Source organism: Malus sylvestris, chromosome 17, assembly GCF_916048215.2.
Source record: "Malus sylvestris chromosome 17, drMalSylv7.2, whole genome shotgun sequence".
Taxonomy (NCBI): domain Eukaryota; kingdom Viridiplantae; phylum Streptophyta; class Magnoliopsida; order Rosales; family Rosaceae; genus Malus; species Malus sylvestris.
Genome location: NC_062276.1, coordinates 13,398,997 through 13,418,157, shown reverse-complemented (window position 1 = coordinate 13,418,157; position 19,161 = coordinate 13,398,997). Strand labels below are relative to the sequence as shown.

At 38.1% G+C, this 19,161-nt stretch overlaps 2 protein-coding genes across 7 annotated transcripts; both read left to right on the top strand.

The window, feature by feature from the left end:
* The first annotated feature begins 11,370 nt into the window (after positions 1–11,370).
* LOC126609575 (23 kDa jasmonate-induced protein-like) lies at positions 11,371–13,085 on the top strand. Of its 2 annotated transcripts, none has more exons than XM_050277419.1 (3): positions 11,371–11,532; positions 11,741–12,291; positions 12,475–13,085. In XM_050277419.1, exons 2-3 carry the CDS (start codon positions 11,833–11,835, stop codon positions 12,658–12,660), a joined length of 645 nt encoding a protein of 214 aa, XP_050133376.1. In that variant the 5' UTR covers positions 11,371–11,532; positions 11,741–11,832; the 3' UTR covers positions 12,661–13,085. The 2 variants fall into 2 exon arrangements, with proteins under 2 accessions (XP_050133376.1, XP_050133377.1); XM_050277420.1 differs by having other exon boundaries at positions 11,381–11,532; positions 11,746–12,291.
* Positions 13,086–13,753: 668 nt separating this feature from the next.
* LOC126609578 (uncharacterized) lies at positions 13,754–17,595 on the top strand. Of its 5 annotated transcripts, none has more exons than XM_050277423.1 (6): positions 13,844–14,048; positions 14,127–14,192; positions 14,336–14,392; positions 15,372–15,436; positions 15,858–15,935; positions 16,226–17,595. In XM_050277423.1, the coding sequence occupies exons 1-5, from the start codon at positions 13,977–13,979 to the stop codon at positions 15,877–15,879; spliced, it is 282 nt and encodes a 93-aa protein (XP_050133380.1). In that variant the 5' UTR covers positions 13,844–13,976; the 3' UTR covers positions 15,880–15,935; positions 16,226–17,595. The 5 variants fall into 5 exon arrangements, with proteins under 5 accessions (XP_050133384.1, XP_050133380.1, XP_050133382.1 ...); XM_050277425.1 differs by having other exon boundaries at positions 13,845–14,048; positions 16,676–17,595; XM_050277422.1 differs by having other exon boundaries at positions 13,846–14,048; positions 16,223–17,595.
* Positions 17,596–19,161: the final 1,566 nt, after the last annotated feature.

Sequence of the window (19,161 nt, the reverse complement as noted above, 5' to 3'; positions counted from 1 at the left end):
CTCTTCCTTGTGCACATCCCAACTCTTTGCAATTCCCACTTCCTAACCCGTTGCCAGAATTCTCATAGGCGATTAACCATAATGCAAAACACTAGCTCCAAAATAAAGTGTTCATTCAAATAAAAGGGTTGATTTTTATAGTGGAGCAGTCTATTATACAATATGTTTTTGCTTTGGTCTTTACTCGCAATTGGTACGTATTCGGTGTATAAGATCTTCGCACAACTCTCCCTGCACGGATGGTGAACTCTCGTGTTAATTTTGAAAGGTGTCTTAGTAAAGCCTTTTGTTGTTGAGTGTCATTGTAATACCTTTCCCTTGATTTAAGGGAGTAGACTTGCATAAGTTAAGTTTAGATAGGTTGGCAGATAGGTTGGCAGCTTTATTCCTTATTTTTTTATTTTCTTGTTGGCTGCTTGCAGCAGCTTTATTTTCCACTTTCTTCCTACTACTTTCTCCCCATTTCCTGATTTCTTGTCGGCTGCATATAGCAGCTTTCCCTCCCTCTTCTCATATATATCCGGACTCCCTCTTGTACCAATACACATGAAATACATATAAAAACTTTAAACCAGAAATTCTACATGGTATCAGAGCAGGTTTTGTAACCTGTCTCTGGCCATTCTTCCCGCTGCATCTTTCTTTCAATCGTAAGCCATGGCTGAAGAAGATTCAATAAACATTGAGGGTGACATCTCGCCTCTCCTTCAAATTTCTCAGACGTCAAGGTTAACACCAATCAACGTTTGTGTTCAGTTCTCTTGAATGAGTTTAATTATCTCCCTTGGTCTCGAGCTGTGTCACTAGCTCTCGGAGGCAAAGGGAAATTAGGATTTGTAAATGGAAGTGTGGAAGCTCCAGACATCTCCTCCCCTTCATATGGTGCATGGCTTTGCAAGGATCAACTTGTCATGTCTTTGCTGCTCAACACCATGGAGAAACATGTTGCTGAGATTTTTAGCTACTACAATTCTTCATGTGAGCTTTGGAAAGCATTGCAAGATATGTATGGAAATCAAAACAACTATGCACGTGTCTTTCAACTTAAGAAGGACATAGCCAGTGCCCAACAAGAAGGGAAAGCATTTGTTCAACATCTTGGAAGCCTCAAAGCCATGTGGAATGAGTTGGATGTATACCTTCCACATACCACAGATCCTATCATTCTCCTTAAACGAGCCGAGGAAGACAAAATCTACCAACTGTTGGGGAGTTTGAACTCCGAGTACGAGGATCTAAGGAGTCACATCTTGATGAGTCAGGAGCTTCCCACGTTCAACAATGTCTGTGCAACTATTCAACGAGAAGAAGCAAGAGAGAAAGTGATGAATGCTGAGCACAACTCGAGATTGACTGAGACTCGTGCATATGCCTCAAACTACAAGACCTCAGAGGCAAAAGTGTACAAGGGTAAAAATACACACCTGAAATGCAAATATTGCAATGACGTTGGTCATGTGGAAGACAAGTGTTGGGAACTTCATCCTGAACTCAAGCCTAAGTTCAGCAAAGATGGAAAAATGATACCAAGGTCCTCACAGCAATTTCAACCTCACTACAAGGCTCAACTTGCCAATGCTCATCCCTCTACTATCTCACAAGGATCCATGGAGTTCACTACCAACCCATTGTCACTTATCAATGAGTTTGCAGCTTACCTTCAAAGTAAGGAACACGAAGGACGTTCACAAGCTCGAGGCAATGAAAAGAGCAGTCATACAGCCATGTTGGGACAGTTTGCTGGCTTTCTGGCTGGAAATGAGAAAGTCCCAAAGGATGAAGCACCAGGTATACTCAAAGCTTTCACTACTACCCTATTAACTAGTACTGAAAATGATTGTTGGGTAATTGATTTAGGAGCCACAGATCATATGACAAACAAAGTCACAAATTTGAATCATTTTAAACGTTTTTTAAGTCCCTCACATGTATCTATTGCAAATGGAAAAAATGTCTTAGTTTTGGGAAAAGGAGAAATAAACTTATTCTCACACAAAACACCTTCCACTGCCTTATATGTACCAACCTTTCCTTTCCAACTTCTGTCAATTGGAAAGATCACAAACACCCTAAATTGCCGTGCCATTTTCTCACCAGATAATGTGATGTTTCAGGATGTTCTCACCATGAAGATGATTGGTGAAGGGGTCTTTATAAATGGACTTTACTACCTGTGCAAGAATACCTGTTTTACTCAGGCCCTTCAAACTCAATCAAAGTCCGTAGATGAAAACCAACTTTGGCATAAGAGATTAGCTCATCCCTCTGAAGTTATCTTGTCTAAATTATTTCCAAATTTTTGTAAAAATCATGTTACTTGTGATACTTGTCAACTTTCTAAGTTTACTAGACTACCTTTTGGTAATTCAATGTCTAGGACAAGTAAACTCTTTGAAATGGTGCACACCGATGTATGGGGACCAACAACTGAATCAATAGAAGGGTTCAAGTATTTTGTTCTATTTATCGATGACTTCTCTCGAATGAGTTTTGTGTACCTTATGAAATCAAAGAGTGAAGTTCAAACTATTTTCAAAGATTTTCATATGCATGTTAAGACACAATTTCAATCAGACATTAAGGTGTTAAGATCTGATAATGGCACTGAATTTCTATCCAACAACATGCTTCAATACATAAGTTCTCAGGGCATAATACATCAAACCAGCTGTGTAGGGACTCCCCAACAAAATGGAGTAGCCGAGAGAAAAAATAGAGATATCTTGGAGAAGACTCGTGCCCTCATGCTTCATATGCATGTTCCAAAGAAATTTTGGTCATTTGCTATCCTCACTGCCACCTACCTCATCAACCGACTCCCAAGTCGTGTGTTAGGGTTTAAATCTCCCTATGAAGTACTCAAGGGTAGGAAAATTAATTTGACACACCTCAAGGTATTTGGATGTGTTTGCTTTGTTCACATTCAAGCCTTGAACCGTGACAAATTAGATGCCAGGGCAACCAAGTGTGTGTTTGTGGGGTATTCTTCCACCCAAAAGGGATACAAGTGCTACAATCCAACCACTAAGAAATGTGTTGTGTCAAGGGATGTGAAGTTTGAAGAAGATTGTCCTTATTTTACTCACAAGGGAAATATTGCAAGTCAGGGGGATGAACTGTTTGAAATCTTTCCACTTCCTCAGAACATTAATAATCCAGTATTGGAAGAGAGTTCAGTTACTGTGATACCAGATATTGAAGAAATACAAACTGACTCAATCACTGATAGTAGTATCCCGGCCAATGAGAGAGACGAGGAGTCTCATTCTGATAATTCACAATCTCCTACAGAGCCTCAAGGGCTTAGAAGAAATCCTCCTCGAACCAGAAAACCTCCAACTAGGCTGCAGGACTATGTTACTTATGCCTCACGGTATCCTATCAGTGAAAACATCAGTCTTGGTAAGTTCTCAACATCTCATGCTACATTTCTCTGTGAAATTGATAAACACAATGAACCTAGAAGCTTTCAAGAGGCTTTTCTCCTCCCACAATGGAAACAAGCCATGGCAGATGAGCTTAGTGCTCTAGAAGAAAATAAAACTTGGAGCTTGGTTCAACTACCACCAGGAAAAAAAGCTGTTGGAAGTCGTTGGATTTACAAGATTAAATTCAAGGCTGATGGTTCTATCGAGAGACACAAGGCTAGGCTTGTTGCTCGAGGTTTCACCCAAACCTTTGGGGTAGATTACAAGGAAACATTTGCTCCTGTGGCCAAGATGAATTCAGTGAGGGTTCTACTCTCAGTTGCAATCAATTGTGGGTGGACTCTTTATCAAATGGATGTGAAGAATGCTTTCCTTCAAGGAGAGTTACAAGAAGAAGTGTATATGCAGCCTCCTCCAGGTTTTGATGGTATTAAAGGCAACATGGTTTGTAAGCTACAAAGGCAATCTATGGATTGAAACAATCCCCAAAAGCTTGGTATGCCAAGCTCAGTTCAGTTCTAGAGAAGGCTGGATTCCTACGAAGTAATGCTGATTCCTCATTGTTTGTAAGAACTGGCACCAGTGGGAAATTGGTGGTGCTCATCTATGTAGACGATCTCATCATCACAGGAGATAGTGTTGCTGAAATTGAGGCACTAAAAGTCTCGCTATGCCAAACATTTGCTATCAAAGATCTGGGGAAACTAAAGTATTTTTTGGGCATAGAAATGGCAACCTCTTCAAAGGGGCTATTTCTACATCAACGGAAATATGTATTAGATCTTCTTCAGGAAGCAAAAATGCTTGATTGCAAACCTGCCATCACTCCCGTGGATTCTAAACTAAGGCTCAACACAGATGGAGAAGCCATGCATAATGTGAGTTACTATCAACGATTGGTGGGCAAACTTATATATCTCACCATCACACGTCCGGATATCACATATGCAGTGAGCCTGGTAAGCCAATTTATGCATTCTCCTACAGTTGATCATCTTAACATGGTTAAGAGAGTTCTGCGTTATCTCAAGGGTTCGATAGGGCAGGGAATCATCATGCGTAACAACAATTCCACTGCCATCAGTGGCTACACTGATGCAGATTGGGCAGGGAATGCTCTTGATAGGAAATCTACCACGGGTTATTGCACGTTTGTTAGTGGAAATCTTGTCACTTGGAAGAGCAAGAAACAACATGTCATTGCTTGCTCTAGTGCAGAGGCTGAATATCGAGTCATGGCAGCCACTGCATGTGAACTTATATGGCTTAAAGGGCTTCTTTCAGACTTAGGGTTTACTAGCACTACTCCTATGTCTCTTATGTGCGATAATCAAGCAGCCATGCACATCGCTGCTAACCCTGTGTTCCATGAAAGAACGAAACACATTGAAGTGGACTGTCATTTTGTTAGAGCTCAAGTGCAAACTCAAGTCATTCAGACCATCTTCACGCGAAGCCATGATCAACTGGCAGATCTCTTTACCAAGGCTCTGACATCTACTCCATTTCATCGTTTTTTGGGCAAGCTTGGCTCGATTAATCTACTCGATTCAGCTTGAGGGGGAGTGTTGTTGAGTGTCATTGTAATACCTTTCCCTTGATTTAAGGGAGTAGACTTGCATAAGTTAAGTTTAGATTGGCAACTTTATTCCTTATTTTTTTATTTTCTTGTTGGCTGCTTGCAGCAGCTTTATTTTCCACTTTCTTCATACTACTTTCTCCCCATTTCCTGATTTCTTGTCGGCTGCATATAGCAGTTTTCCCTCCCTCTTCTCATATATATCCGGACTCCCTCTTGTACCAATACACATGAAATACATATGAAAACTTTAAACCAAAAATTCTACACCTTTGTTAGGCTCTTAGGCTCTCTTGCAAAGTTACTTGAGTGTTAGGCGTGCAACTGTTGATTGCAACCAACATATTGTAGATTGATTTAAGTGTTTATGTGTCATTTACTTGTGCCACAAGTTAATTGAACCTCTTCATCAAAAGGTTGTTAAAGAAGGGTTAAATAGATAATAAGTTCTTCTATGCCTTGAAGACAAAGACTTTTGATTTATGTTGAATGTCAAAACATTGTTATAAACTACCCCACAATGGTGCCAATTAATTCATTATCGTTAATGGAAAGAATAACACACAAAATATTAAAGGTAAAAAGCTTGCAAGAATTCATAGTGTTAGTGAAAGCAACAATATATTGTATGAAAAGACAATAGCTAGAGAAGTAATCAACAAATACAAGTATTAGAACAAAGTTTCAACCTATTTGGGCAATGTTAGCTGCTTGTCGGGTAAACTCGTTGCACTCACAGTGTACAAACTTGAGAAAGGAAAGTGAAAGCAAGGAAATTGATACTACAAAGGGAAAGTAGTAAAGCAAAAATTATAAATCTAATGTCTGAACTACAAATGGACTGTGAAGATGTGACGGAGCTTTTAAGAAGTCTTTCTGAGTGTTGAGTTGAATGTCCTTTCTTCTTATTCTCCTGCTACCTTTATAGGAGCTTTCATCCCTGTGAATTAAGCTCTCATGCTTGATACATCCCTTTCAACCATGGGGTTGATGTGATTGTTGGTAGAAGATGAGTCTTCACTTGGTAATCGATCCTTGATTCCTTCAAATTTACTAATTTTGCCACTAAAAAGTGCTTTTTCTTGCAAAACAACTCTTCCAGTGTGGACAATGGGGGATTTGCCACCCAAACCCGCCATGTCAAAAGTACTTTTCATATAATGGGCGGTTATTGTCCAAAACGTGTTAGTTAAAATCAAAGGATGTGATATCCACACACCTCATTTTACTTCTCACACACCTTTTTAATTTTCGGCCGTCAGATCGGATGAATCGAAGAAGATCAATGGACAGAAATTATCAAAGGGTGTGTGAGAAGTAAAATGGGGTGTGTAGATAGCACACCCCAAAATCAAATACCCACTAAGAAGTGAGCTTATTTGAGAGAATTGGGTTGTGGTTGGACCCAATGTTCATTTTCGATCCAAATAGTGTCCCCTTTAATCATTATTAAACCATTACTCTTGAACCCACTTTAGGTAGTTTCTTCCGGATACTTCTAGAACGGTAAATTCGAGTTTATTCAAGTTCGACATGTCCCTGCAATGGAAGGAGCAAGATCATGGTTATTTATATGGAAAATCAAAGATATATAGAAATATAGTTAGAACATTGGGTCCCTGCAATGGATTGCTAGTCACTTAAATTAATTCAATAGATCGAGACCATTCATGTTAATCATGGAAGAAAATAATAATGATGTTCAGGTCATATAGCTTTAGTTGGCTTCAGGTTAAGTAATTCTGAAAATACAGACTAATAGGGCTTTAGCCTAAGACACCCAAAAATATTGGGTGTAGCTAAAAAGAAACATGGCCAAAAAATTAGCATTGGGTCGAAAAAGGGTTGCAGCCTATCAAGGTTATGCTGGCTGATGTGTACATGGCCCTACAGTAAAGCTGTAAGCATTGGGCTTTCGAGACAAGGATGCACGAGCGACCCATCAAGCTGCAAAGCAGCGAGTCGAGGTAAGGGCAAACTCGAACCCAGGTGAAACTTCTTTCTAAATTTGTAAATCTTTCTGCTATCTACATGTTCATGTGGTGGTTTTTGCACTTAAATATGTGGGTTTAAACCCCGTTAACTATGTGCATGTTTGCCCTACTCCAGCGACGAACTCTGGTGAAAACTGTCGAGTTCGAAGGCGGCTAAGGAGCTTCCTCATCTTGTTTCCATTTCTGGGTTTATGGGGACGAGATTTATGATGTTTTGAGAGTGAAATTGTTGTTCTAACCTCTACATGCACACTGCCTTCATGTTTCCAATTTCCGACAAAGGCAAACAGATAAACTCTAATGAGTTTGAGTTGTAATTCTCTATGAAATCTCCTACATTTCACTTGGGTAAGTTCTTGATCCTATATTAAGGGTTTTAAACATAAAAATCGTGTTGGAAATCGAGGTGGATTCAACCTCCATTGGTCCAAATTTGGGTTTAGGTAATTTCCTAGACCTTAATTCGTGTTTTGGGTTGGTTTTGGAGTGTGAAATCGTTGAAATATAGCGCAGGGAAGCCCTGACAATGTTCTGGGTTCTTCTTTGTAGTTTTTGACAGGGTTCCGGCTTGGGTCTAGATGCCAAAAGATGATGTCTAAGAGAGGGAGCCATGCCTGAGCTGCTGGCTAGGCTAGGTTCACGACTCGGCTGCGGTGTGGCTCTAGGCCAAGACTTAGCTTCTATTTCCCTAAAAAAAAATATATTTTTTCAATTATAGGGTTTTCAAAACCCAAAATTCGTGCTTCTGTTTTCTTTCGGTTTCTTTGACTCACAAATGTAACATAGTGATTTTATAAGTTGCATATGAATGCGCACACACACACACACACACACACACACACACATATATATATATAGAAAAATATAAAATTGGGGGTTCATGGATCATGAGGAATGCCAGAAAATGAAATTGAGCATTTGAATTTGTAGAAGAACCTCCTCCACGAACCTTTAGTTCCTTAGCGTCAATTTCCTTAGCATTATGTTATAGTGTGCTGATAACAGTTATAAGCCTTTTTAAGTGAAGAATTATAGAGCGGAAAAGAGAGGGGTGCAACGGCAATAGTGAGAGAGTTTAAGGTGTGTCTGATCTCAAACTATTGTGTCGTTATTTATCATAGAAGGGAAGGTAAATTCCTTACCCAATAAGAATTATAACTTAAAAAAGATACTATCTAAAGATAAGGTATTGTAGAATCTGTAAAGTCTAGCTTTAAGTGTTTGGCTTTCCTTGTCAAATATTGTAATTGAACCATCACACATGCTCAATCTAACTTTAGAATATACTCAGATTATGGGTTGTTACTGCTGGAGTAAATGTTCAAGAAGTGGCACATTTCAACTCAAAGGTTTATTCATGCATGTGCATTTCATATCTCTATTTGTGTTGCATTCTATCTAGTCTGATTGTCTAGTCAACTTTACGCACTAACTTCCAACTATCTAGGCACACAGATTAAGATAGCCCGCATGGACTGACCAAGGTTCTAAAAGACGCTAGGCACTAGTCGGGCGGCATATTGAGGCCTAGCGCCTAGGCGGGAGCCTAGATGGACTAGACGGATTTAGTAAATTTGTTATATATTATATAAACTAATTAAATTTTACTATATAATATATAAATAAATATTGAATAATATGCTATTTTTCAAAAGAATAATCCACACACACACACACACATATATGTGTGTGTGTGTAAGTTTGTAACATAATATTTCAAGTATATAATATGATTTTGTGTTTAAAAAAATAATAACAACATCAAAGGAGAAAAAACAGCCACAATGCCTTCATTCCACCTTTTCCATATCACTGCAATCGATGGAGCCAGATCAAAAGATTCACTCTACCTCTTTCACATTACCCAAGGTCTCAATCCTATATCAAAGATTTAATAGTGTAGAAAATAGAGCCATATGAGGTGAAAATCTAATATACGGTTCTGTAGAGTGGCAGTAAGGTGACTTATCTGTCAACTTTTCCACTATCACCCCCAAAAAACCAAACTCTGTCTTACGTAAAGTTGTCAGAGTACGCTTAACCTCTGGATTTGAAATCACTACTTATATACCTGGTATTGGCCATAATTTACAAGAACATTCTGTAGTCTTAGTAAGAGGGGGAAGGGTTAAGGAAAAAATTAGTCATAATATTTAATGATAAGGCTTGGGGTGGGCAATGATGGTAAATACAGAAGAGTGGTGCACACACTACAACACATTTTGATGCTTTGGAAACCAGAGTGCCCTTTATTTTGGGTTTTTTTTATTCCGTTTCCTCTTCCTCTCTCACATCTTATTTTCTATTAGGTTTTTTTATGTTTCGTCTTCCTCCTCTTTCATATCTTCCCTCTATAAATCCCTTCTTCTTCGAGTTTGACGTCGCGAGAGTTCAAGTTGCAGATGCGAGTCTGCTTAAATGAGATAGCATTATTTAGAACATAGCATAAGACGATGGCGAGAACTGTGCATAGAGCCGAAGAAGCGAGTTCGAAACGGAAGTAGCAAAACCAGCGACGAAAGATGACAAGATTCAATCCGCCAAGACATGCCGCCTAGCACTGCCTAGAACTCCTAGGGAGTGCGCCTAGACGACCGCCTAACTTTCGACTGATTTCTGTAACGATTTTCCCAATTTCACATCGGGGCTTCACCGCTCAACGCCTAGGGCTATTTTTAAAACACTGGGGCTGACCTTTCTGATGGTAGTAAATTTCTGGCCATTGATTTGCCTAGATCTCTTTTGCAGCTGATAAGTGTCCTGGGAACAAGTTGGCTAATGGAAATTTTGATTTCCTTGGGTATATTAACTTCTAGGGTTTCAAATTGTTGTTGGGGGTTTAGAACTTAGTTTTTAGAGACAAAGAGAGTTGCCTCAAAGGCTTTAAGCTTGCATCTTCTCAATTTATGTAACCCTAACTGCCAAACATTCCTCATGCATTAAACACCCAATCATTGTATATTAGGATTGCATTGTTTTAAGGTTTTGCATTTATGTCTTGGTATGGTTTTAAGCTTTAAATTCGTTTTTAGACCAAACTTTTGGATTCAAGTTAGATTCTTCCTTCAATTGTTTGACTGGTCATTTGAATCCAGATTTCATGTGCATATCATAAAATCATATCATATAATTGATCGTGTTGGTTTCGATGCCACAACGTGATGAGCTCAAGATGAGCTGCCACTTTGTGCAGACCGAAGAAGTCCATCTCGTGTAAGGCAAGGTTGCACAAAGGTAAAGCTACTCCATAGATAGGGATCTAGGAATTGAGCTTGTGTGGTCTTTGTATGAACCTTTGTTTACACTAGTGGATTGGACTCAGAGGAGAGTCTTAGGTTTTTTTAACCCAGAGGTTGGTTTTTCGGGTAAAAAATATCTTGTGTTCAAGTTATGTTTATTGTGTCACACATCCCACATACACATACATGGTACATATATCTATTGAACATTTAATTGGTATGTGCTCACTGTCATGGTCACTTGACACATTAATAACTTGCAACGATCTACAGCCTTGCTGACTAGGATAGTTTTTTGGGGATTGAAATTGGTATTTGAATCTCAAATTTATCAACTAGCAAATCTATCTTAGGTGACTAGTGGGCTTGACTAGTCAGTTCAGCGGATTATAATTTTTATATACAACATATTCCAATGGTACCAATTTTAGAATCCCAATAAGGATTCTCAAGATTTACACAATCATATTTCTAACTAAATTAGGACTGTAACAATTTTAATCTTTTTCATGTCTTAAATTAAATTATATAAAAATCTGATCCGACCTAATTATTCAAATAGTTACCGAACTCATGAATGCGAATAAATATACACACATGAATTATATGTGATTGTATTAATATAGAGGTATTTGTCGGTTTGCCTCTCAAACTTGTATAGAGTTGCCAATTTTCCTCTCTGAACTTTAATTTTAGCCAATTACCACTTAAACTTTTATAATTAGCCAATTTCCCCCTGTGAACTTGAACTTTGGCAGGTTACCTCCCTAAAATTTTATAAATAGCCAAATCCTCGTAATGTTAGATTTTAAAAAATTTCATCCAATTTCCATCCATCCAATTTTCCATTGTTTTTACCTTCATACAGTTGTCATGTGTTGTCTGCGTGATCAAAATGGACGGAAAATTGGACGAAACTTTTTAAAATCTAGCGTCAGGGGGAGAATTGGCTATTTATAAGAATTCAGGGGGTAATCGGCTAAAATCAAAGTTTGAGAGGAAAATTAGCTAATTATAAAAGTTCAGAGGATAATCGAATAAAATTAAAGTTCATGAGAAAAATTGTCAGCTGTATACAAATTCTGTAGGCAAATCAACAAATATGCCTTAAATATAAGCACCAATAGAGCAAATGTACATGGTCAACGGTTTTATTAGTTGCTGATTAGTTAGGACTTTCTTTCAGCCCAAGGGAGTTCAATCCCAAATCTCCCAATAATCTAACCTCGTCTGAAACCAGGATCCTGCTGACGGCGGCACCGACTGTCCAGATTGAAGGCTTAACCAGATAGGTATGACGGATGAGTTAGGGTTTAGTTTAATTTCCAATTTCAATTCATGTCTGTTGGTGTTATAATTTGATTTAGGATTAAGTTTTAATTTTCGGTTTCAATTTCCAAATAATTGCTGTTGGATATATACCCTGATTGGAATTAAAGTATTTGAATTGATTAGTCCTTTTCCAGTAGCTGTGATTTATGTCCTTTGAACTCCTTTCAGCTCAGATGGGGGAATTGAGATGCTAATTTGAGGGAGGGAGGCAGGGAGAGAGAGAGAGAGAGAGAGAGAGAGAGAGAGAGAGAGAGAGAGAGATGGAGATGGGGAGAGACGTGTTTGGCAACCCCATCACAACCGCAACTTTGGAGGGTATGCCAGAGTATAGATCTGGGAAAATAACAAGAATCGACAGGGCACGCGCGGCAATGGATATGAAAAAAGCCAGGGGAAAGGACTACGTGAAGGCACGAGCACACCTCGAGCATTTGAAGGACGAATCGGGTACAAAACTCGCCAATCTCGTCCTTATTTACAATGCAACAGGAGACACCGTCAGATGTGTTGGTCAGAAAGATTGGATTGGCGTTGACATAGTGTACCCACCATTGATTGGAAATGGCCAGTGGGCTGGGTTTCTGACCGTCAAAAACCCCAGTTATAGTTATGGCTCTACTTCCGCTGTTGTGTATCGCGGCAAGAACGCCGATGGTAACAACTGCGACTATATGCTGTCTTGGAGCAACCCGGCGGACAGGGTTAAATGGGACAACACGGTAAGTAGTGATTTTATCTGTATGTTCATATTCGAAATTGAACGCATTTGATATATCTCATGGCATATTTACTTACAATGAATAAACTCGTAGAGATTAAGTCTTCTCACAATGATTTATCAGGTATGAGCGCGGTTATCTCCTGCTCATCCTCGTTCCTTTACAATGCGTATGTATATGCAGGTGTGTACGCAGGTTCGCAGAACTAACCACTTTGACAATGGAGCAACTTGGAATGAAATCTACGATCACTTGTGTAGAACTCGCTCGTCCCAAGAGGATACATGGCATGGATGTACCTCAACCATCTCAACTGACAGTGCTATTTTCGCAGTTGTTGAGGGAACACTCACTTTAGAAGATGTCTGAGTTGGTGCATTTGGTGTCATATGTTTCTGCGTTTGGGAAACTTGGAAGGCTAGCTAGGTAGGTGTCTGGCTGTTTACAAGGAGTCTGGACCTCGTTGCGGTTGTCTTGTCGCTTGTCAGGAGCAGAGCAGTGGCGGAAATTTGTTGAAGTGAATGCCGATGGTGCTTGGAAGGATGGTTCTGCAGGGGAGTGTTGTTATTATTCGTGATAGCAATGGTTCATTTCGTTCATAATTTACACGGTCGAGGCTACCTAATGTAAACTTCTTCAATAAGATATTCGTGCATTAATATGCTTTGTGAACATTGATTTGAGGTTTCAAGTGAACTTTAGCTTTGTTGGTTAAGAACATTTATCCATCCATCAAGGTTCTGTACTCGAAATTATCTCTCCGTAATTTAGATGAATGTAATGTATTTATCTTATTGTTTGCCGAAAAATATGAAATAATTTGAAGTTGGTGCTTTTCTTAAAGGAAAAAATAAAAACATCAATTTGAGGCTAGCTCAACGCCAACTAAGATCGATTAATTGTGTGGCTATGCCGATTTTCACTTTAAAATCCTAGAAAAAATAAGTAAATTTTCTCTGACCCCGGAGAAAACCAATAATTACAAAAGTAGCTCCAGCCTCACTGCAACAATTACTAATCTGTGCCGGTATGTGCAGCAGCTCCATCCCTCCTCCGTTGGCGGTGACTGACTCTCTCTCTCTCTCTCTCTCTCTCTGATGTGAGAGTTGGTTGATTATTGAAGCTCGTTGATGGTAATTGTAAACTATGATTTGGATTTCGACGAGTTCATTCACTCCCACATTGTTGCGGATTTATGTCCGCTTGATGTGAATTCTTACCTATATTATTCGGTTCATGAGAAATGGAATGCTTTTCGGGTTCCACTTGAAAATGTAGGAAAATCAAGGAGAAGATATGTGAATTTAATAACAATTAAAGTTCTAATCGATCCTTGTTTGAGCTCTGAATATTGACCATTATCTATTCTAAAATTGAGGAGGGATTTGACTGTAGCTTAGCTACAGTCAAAATTTCCCCCCTTGATTTTGCCTTATTTACATCACAGCCACCAAATCTGTGTCTGGGTTGGAGAGTAATTATTAAAAGTTAAGAGGGTAATTGTGTCCGTAGGTTTGAGTCGAATTTCACTTTATTTACAAAATTACCACTGCCTTTTCTTTCCCCCCCCCCCTCTCTCCCGACTCTCTCTCTCATCTCTCACTCTTCCTGTTTCTGTCCTTCTCAAACCCTAGCGGCCACAACTCCCATCTCTTCCGTTTCTCTCATCCTAGAACGGAAGAAAAATGGAAAATCAGGGCTCTTCCATTTGCTTCCACAGATTTCTCGGGCTCCGGATCGCTAGCATCCGTATGAAGGTTCGTCTCTCTCTCACTCTCAGTTTTTTCTTTTTTCTTTTCCAATTCGTGATCGAATTTTCTTTCCAAGTATGTTAGATCTGTTGCCTTCGGGAAGAAATTTTGAACCTAGAAAAGCTTGGTTTTCAGGAAATCGTCAATCCTGTAAGTTTTTCGAGTATCTTGGGGGTTTTGTTTTGCTCAAATATGGGGTTTTATGATTTTGGATTTACAAATAGATTGAAATTTCCTTTTTTTTTTAATTTATTTCACCTCCCACTCAGAACCTGATGCTCGGTGACCTTTAGGGCAGCTTCATTCTCTCTTCTTCTCCAACCATGGTTCCAGATCCACTGGGCATCAAGGTGAGTTTGATATTGGCCATATTTTTTAGCTTTGTTAGTGCATCTAATTTATTTTTTTGGATGGGTGGTTTTCAATTTAGGGATGAATATTGTGTTTAAATTTTGCTTTTGTAAGTTTGGGGGTTGTGTTTAAATTTTGCCTTTCTAATTTTGTGGGTTTTCTGTGTGCTTTTGGATTATCTGATTTGATTTAGTTTTCAATTGAAATAAAGTAGGATGTTTTTAATGATTTGAAGAACTCAGCTGCACTGCATGAACATCTGCTGATAATGTATGACCTTCTTTTGATGCTTTCCAGTTCAATCAAAGCTAATTAGACAGAATCATGAATTAATTAAATGTGGTGTCTTCCTTTCTCCTCTGTTTCTTTTGTTGTTGGGTGAAAGTGAGCATGGGTTTATGATAAAGCTATTTAAAAGGATAGCTAGAGAGAGAGCGGGGGGGGGGGGGGGGGGGTTATATAGTAGGTGTATATAGTGACTCAAAAGTTAAGGCATACTGACAAAAAAATGCACAGATTGGTATGGTAAAAATGAAAAAAAAAAAGAAAAAAAAAATTAAACCCAATAGAATATAGAAAATGAAGTGTTTAGGTGAGTTGATATCAATTTCAGATATGTAATCGTTTTGTAATCAATTTGAATACAGCATGTGGAACATTTTGAATTCAGGTTGTCTTTTTCTCCCCTTTTTTCTTTCTGTTTATTTAACTTTGGATTGGCTGCTTTATTTGTTTTTCTAGATTATATATTTTGATCTTCTCTAAAAAACTTCTGTATCGTCCACAGTCACCTGCTTCTGCTCCTCAACTTGCTTGATTTTTAGTTTTCAAACTCTGATTTTTTACATGTGTCAGCAATTGATTGCCTTCTTTTGGAAAAATGCTAAATGGAAAACTGAATTTGGGTTGTCTGATTAATGGTTTTTGTTCTTCATTTTACTAACATTTTTGTCCATTTTCTCCAACTTTCTCTTGCAGCAAAATCACCGCCACCACCCAACAAACCCATTATCTGGAATTTCAATTACTGTGCATGGAGGGAGGTAAAGTTATCTTTCTCTACAAAGTGTAGATTCTTTATTTTGGGTTTCATTTGTTTGTGTTTTGTTTTCTTCGTTGGGAATATTGGTTTTTTTTGTTAATTGTTGAATTGGAGTATTGGGTAACTTGAATTTTGCTTCAAATTGTAGTAATTACTGTGCAAATTTACATTTTTGTGTGAAATTAGAGAGAGTTTCGGTTTTGAAAGTTATATTTGCAAATATAAAAAGAGATTATGTAAAAAACATGGAGGAACTAAATGCGTGTTTAATTGTCATTAAACGCTACCTTTTAGCTATGTAAATCAAGAGGATGGCTCTGCAAAAGGAAGTGTTTTCTCTCTATTTTTTCTCCGACTTCTTTTTTATTTATTAATATCGGTTTTTCCCCGTTTCTAAATGATTCTCATCATTTTTTTTGCAGTTTTCTGTGGAGGTTTAGTTGAACATGGAGACAATATCCAGTTGCTTGAAGGCAGGAATGTCTGGTATTGCTCACCTGGTATGTTTAATTTTCATTGAATTATGAGATATATCTAATTTAATTAGCAATTTAAGTTGACCAATACTTTCTGGAAGAGTCCTGTTAAACTGGGATGAGACTTGATATTGAACTGGGAAGAGTCCTGTAAAATGGCTTGAAAGATTATTAAACCCCAACGATAATGACTTTATTCTCTCCGAACTACAAATAGACAAACTCTCAAACATAACGGATATATCTTTATTTAAATTGTCGTTTGACATATCAAGATCCTTCAACTTCGCCTCACTAATCCCAATTTTCAGTAGGATTTCCACCTCTATGATTGGAATTTCAACAACAGTAATACTTGGTTGGGTGGTAAGATAAATCCTTTTTGCTCCATTTGAATCATCTTAATTACTTGGATTTGAATTACAACAATTTTCAAGGATTGCAGGTTCTCCAACAACCCATTTAGGTGGAGATTTGATTCCATATTGTTTACACATCTATCTTAAATGCTGTCTTGCAGAATCTGTAGTTAATTCCAAGTTTACTATCTGATGTGCTATTAGATGCTATTTTTTGAAGATTTTTCTTTACAATTTAGTAATTGTATTGCTCCTTTAGCTGTATGAACTCGGTAAAAGTATCAGGTTGTGGACTCTGAACTGTTGATTCTCTACGGTTTCTTCTGCTTTGTCCAATTGTTATCATTATTCCAATTGGGTAATTTTGGGTTTTTAACAATGTTTATTTGTTTATTGATAAATTAGGGGGTCTAGACTCTTAATTGCAGGTGAGAAAAATAGAGAGCCAGCAAAGCTTCGTTGAGTGGATGCACGAGTTTTCTGGGATGGTATTATTCCTTCTAGGTCCCAGGTTCGAAACCTGGTGTGTGTGTTTGTGTTTGTGTGGGTGGTGGAGGGTACCAAAAAAAAAAAAAAAAAAAAAAACCCAAAAATGTAAATTTGTCTTCCAGTTCTTCTAAATGTAATTTTTCATATTTCTTATGTGTTTTGATTTATTCAATTTGTTGAATTTTGAAATCACTTGATGAAATAAAATTTACGAACCATGTTAAGAGTACTTTTACGCGTCCGATTTGAGTTTAAAAACAACATTTACATTCATAGTGTCTCTTTTGTTCAATGGATAAACAAGTGTAGATGAGCTCGATTATGTCAAATTGAATGCTTAGTGCCCACTACCTGTTTGATAAAAATGCTTCCCACGCACACGGTTTTATAAGTAATTTTACTTTGTTCTGCGTTTTTGTGTTTATAGATTTGGAATTATATGGTGAAACATTGATAGATTTGGAATTTTATGGGTGAAACATTGAAGGATCATACGTTATTACTTTTTACTGCAAAAATTTTGCATATTTTATTCTTCAATTTGACCAGAGTTAATTTCAAATGCCAACTTTCCTTTTTCCTTTTTCTAGGTAATTGATCGTTATGCGGTTTGTAAGTTGGGTTTTTCTAACTGGTGGATTATCGAATTGATAAAATTGGTCAAATTGGTAGAGCATGAGTTATGGCAGCAGGAACAGAAGGGGTTAATTGGTATTCTACCCGTTCAAGATGCTGCTGAGGCAGCAACAGTAGACTCTGTGTTGTTTATCCTTTTTGTTTGTTCATGATTATGTTGAATGTTTTTCAGGTTAAATGTGTCTTTTTCATGTAGTTAAGGCTGATGTATTCAAGTCCCGCAGCATCGCGCGGGCATATTACTAGTGATTACCTATAGGGGAGCATGAATTACAAAAACGATACTGCTCCTGGGAGTGTTTCATCAGCAACCTATGCTGATTTGCCCGGACCAGAATTAAAAGGGGAAAGTATGGCTGAGGCAGCCATACCTCGTTTGGATAGAGCTTCTATACAGATAAAGAATCTTCTATTTGTGTTTTCTGGAAACGGTACCCATTGATTATGTGAGAACATTGTATTGCTCCTTTACTGAGTTTCAATGCACCATATATTCAACACGAACACCTATTTTACTCACCTAGTTAGAACCATGCACTATTTACGAGGAACCACGCAATTACTTACAAGAAGCTTCAGAAGGCCATACCCAAACATAGAACAAAATCCTATCAACCGAAGGATAAATCTGGACTTGTCCTCTTATATAAGTTTCATCTTGTTATTTCTGATTGTTTCAGGTTGTATATAGTGATGTTTACATGATGGATGGCGAAATGAAGTGGAAAGAGTTACCTCCTATGCCTTAGCTAGATTCCCATTTTGAATTTGCTTGTGCTGTTGTCAACAACTCTATTGTTATTATTGGAGGCACAACTGAGAAGCACCCTGTGACTAAGAAGATAACTTTGTTGGTGAAATATTCCAGTTCAACTTGAATACACTGGTATTTCCGTTCTCCTCATTATATTTATACGACAGACTATATATGCTTAATTGTTTTACACATACACAAATGAACACAAACCAATCAACTGCAAGGCAGTCATTGTTGGTATGGAGGAGGGTTATACTACCACAATGTGTTCAACAGTTCAACTACCTCTTCCTTTTTCTTTTAGTTGCTCCACTTTTGCAAATAGGATGGTAGCTTGCATGTAGTAATTGATATAAATGCAGACACTACGTTTCTACAAACGAGCTATAGCTGATAACGGATCATAAGTTTCTTTTGTTATAGAAATATTGGCAATTTTTCTTTTGTTATAGAAATCTTGGCAATTTTTCTACTCTTATTTCTGATTTTCGATAATTGCAGAAGTGGTCAATTCTTGGGAAACTTCCGTTTGGGGTTAAAACGACGCTAGTTGGTTTCTGGAATGGGTGGCCGTATTTTACATCCGGACAACGAGACAAAGGACCAGATAATCCCCAACCAAAGAAGGTCATCGGAGAGTTGTGGAGAACGAAATTAAAACTGAACTCGTGATAGGTTCCTTCATGTTGATTCTTTGGCACTATAGGTGGTTCTGACTTGTAGGTGACCCGCGATTATATGCACAATCTTCACGTGATCCTAGCACTTGAGCGTACTTATTACACCTAGTCCTGTCGTACAGACCACATTAGGTGGTTCCAACTCGTGTGCAGGAATTGGTTAATGAGCTATAGATTTAGTCATACAGGTCACGTTAGGTGACTTCTGCTGGCATATTATTTTACATTGATTTATTTCACCTGACTTACATATTTCCTTGTTGAAATGCTATGACATGGCATACTTGGTTTTTACTGCCTTTGTGCATTGTTTTTACGTACATACGTAG

Excerpts from the sequence above, each read along its gene's own strand:
- LOC126609575 (XM_050277419.1), top strand. The coding sequence starts at position 11,833 with ATGGAGATGGGGAGAGACGTGTTTGGCAACCCCATCACAACCGCAACT. Across the intron at positions 12,292-12,474 it reads GGGTTAAATGGGACAACACG|GTGTGTACGCAGGTTCGCAG; the intron begins GTAAGTAGTGAT and ends ATGTATATGCAG.
- LOC126609578 (XM_050277423.1), top strand. The coding sequence starts at position 13,977 with ATGGAAAATCAGGGCTCTTCCATTTGCTTCCACAGATTTCTCGGGCTC. Across the intron at positions 14,193-14,335 it reads TTCAGGAAATCGTCAATCCT|GGCAGCTTCATTCTCTCTTC; the intron begins GTAAGTTTTTCG and ends GGTGACCTTTAG. Across the intron at positions 14,393-15,371 it reads CAGATCCACTGGGCATCAAG|CAAAATCACCGCCACCACCC; the intron begins GTGAGTTTGATA and ends TTTCTCTTGCAG.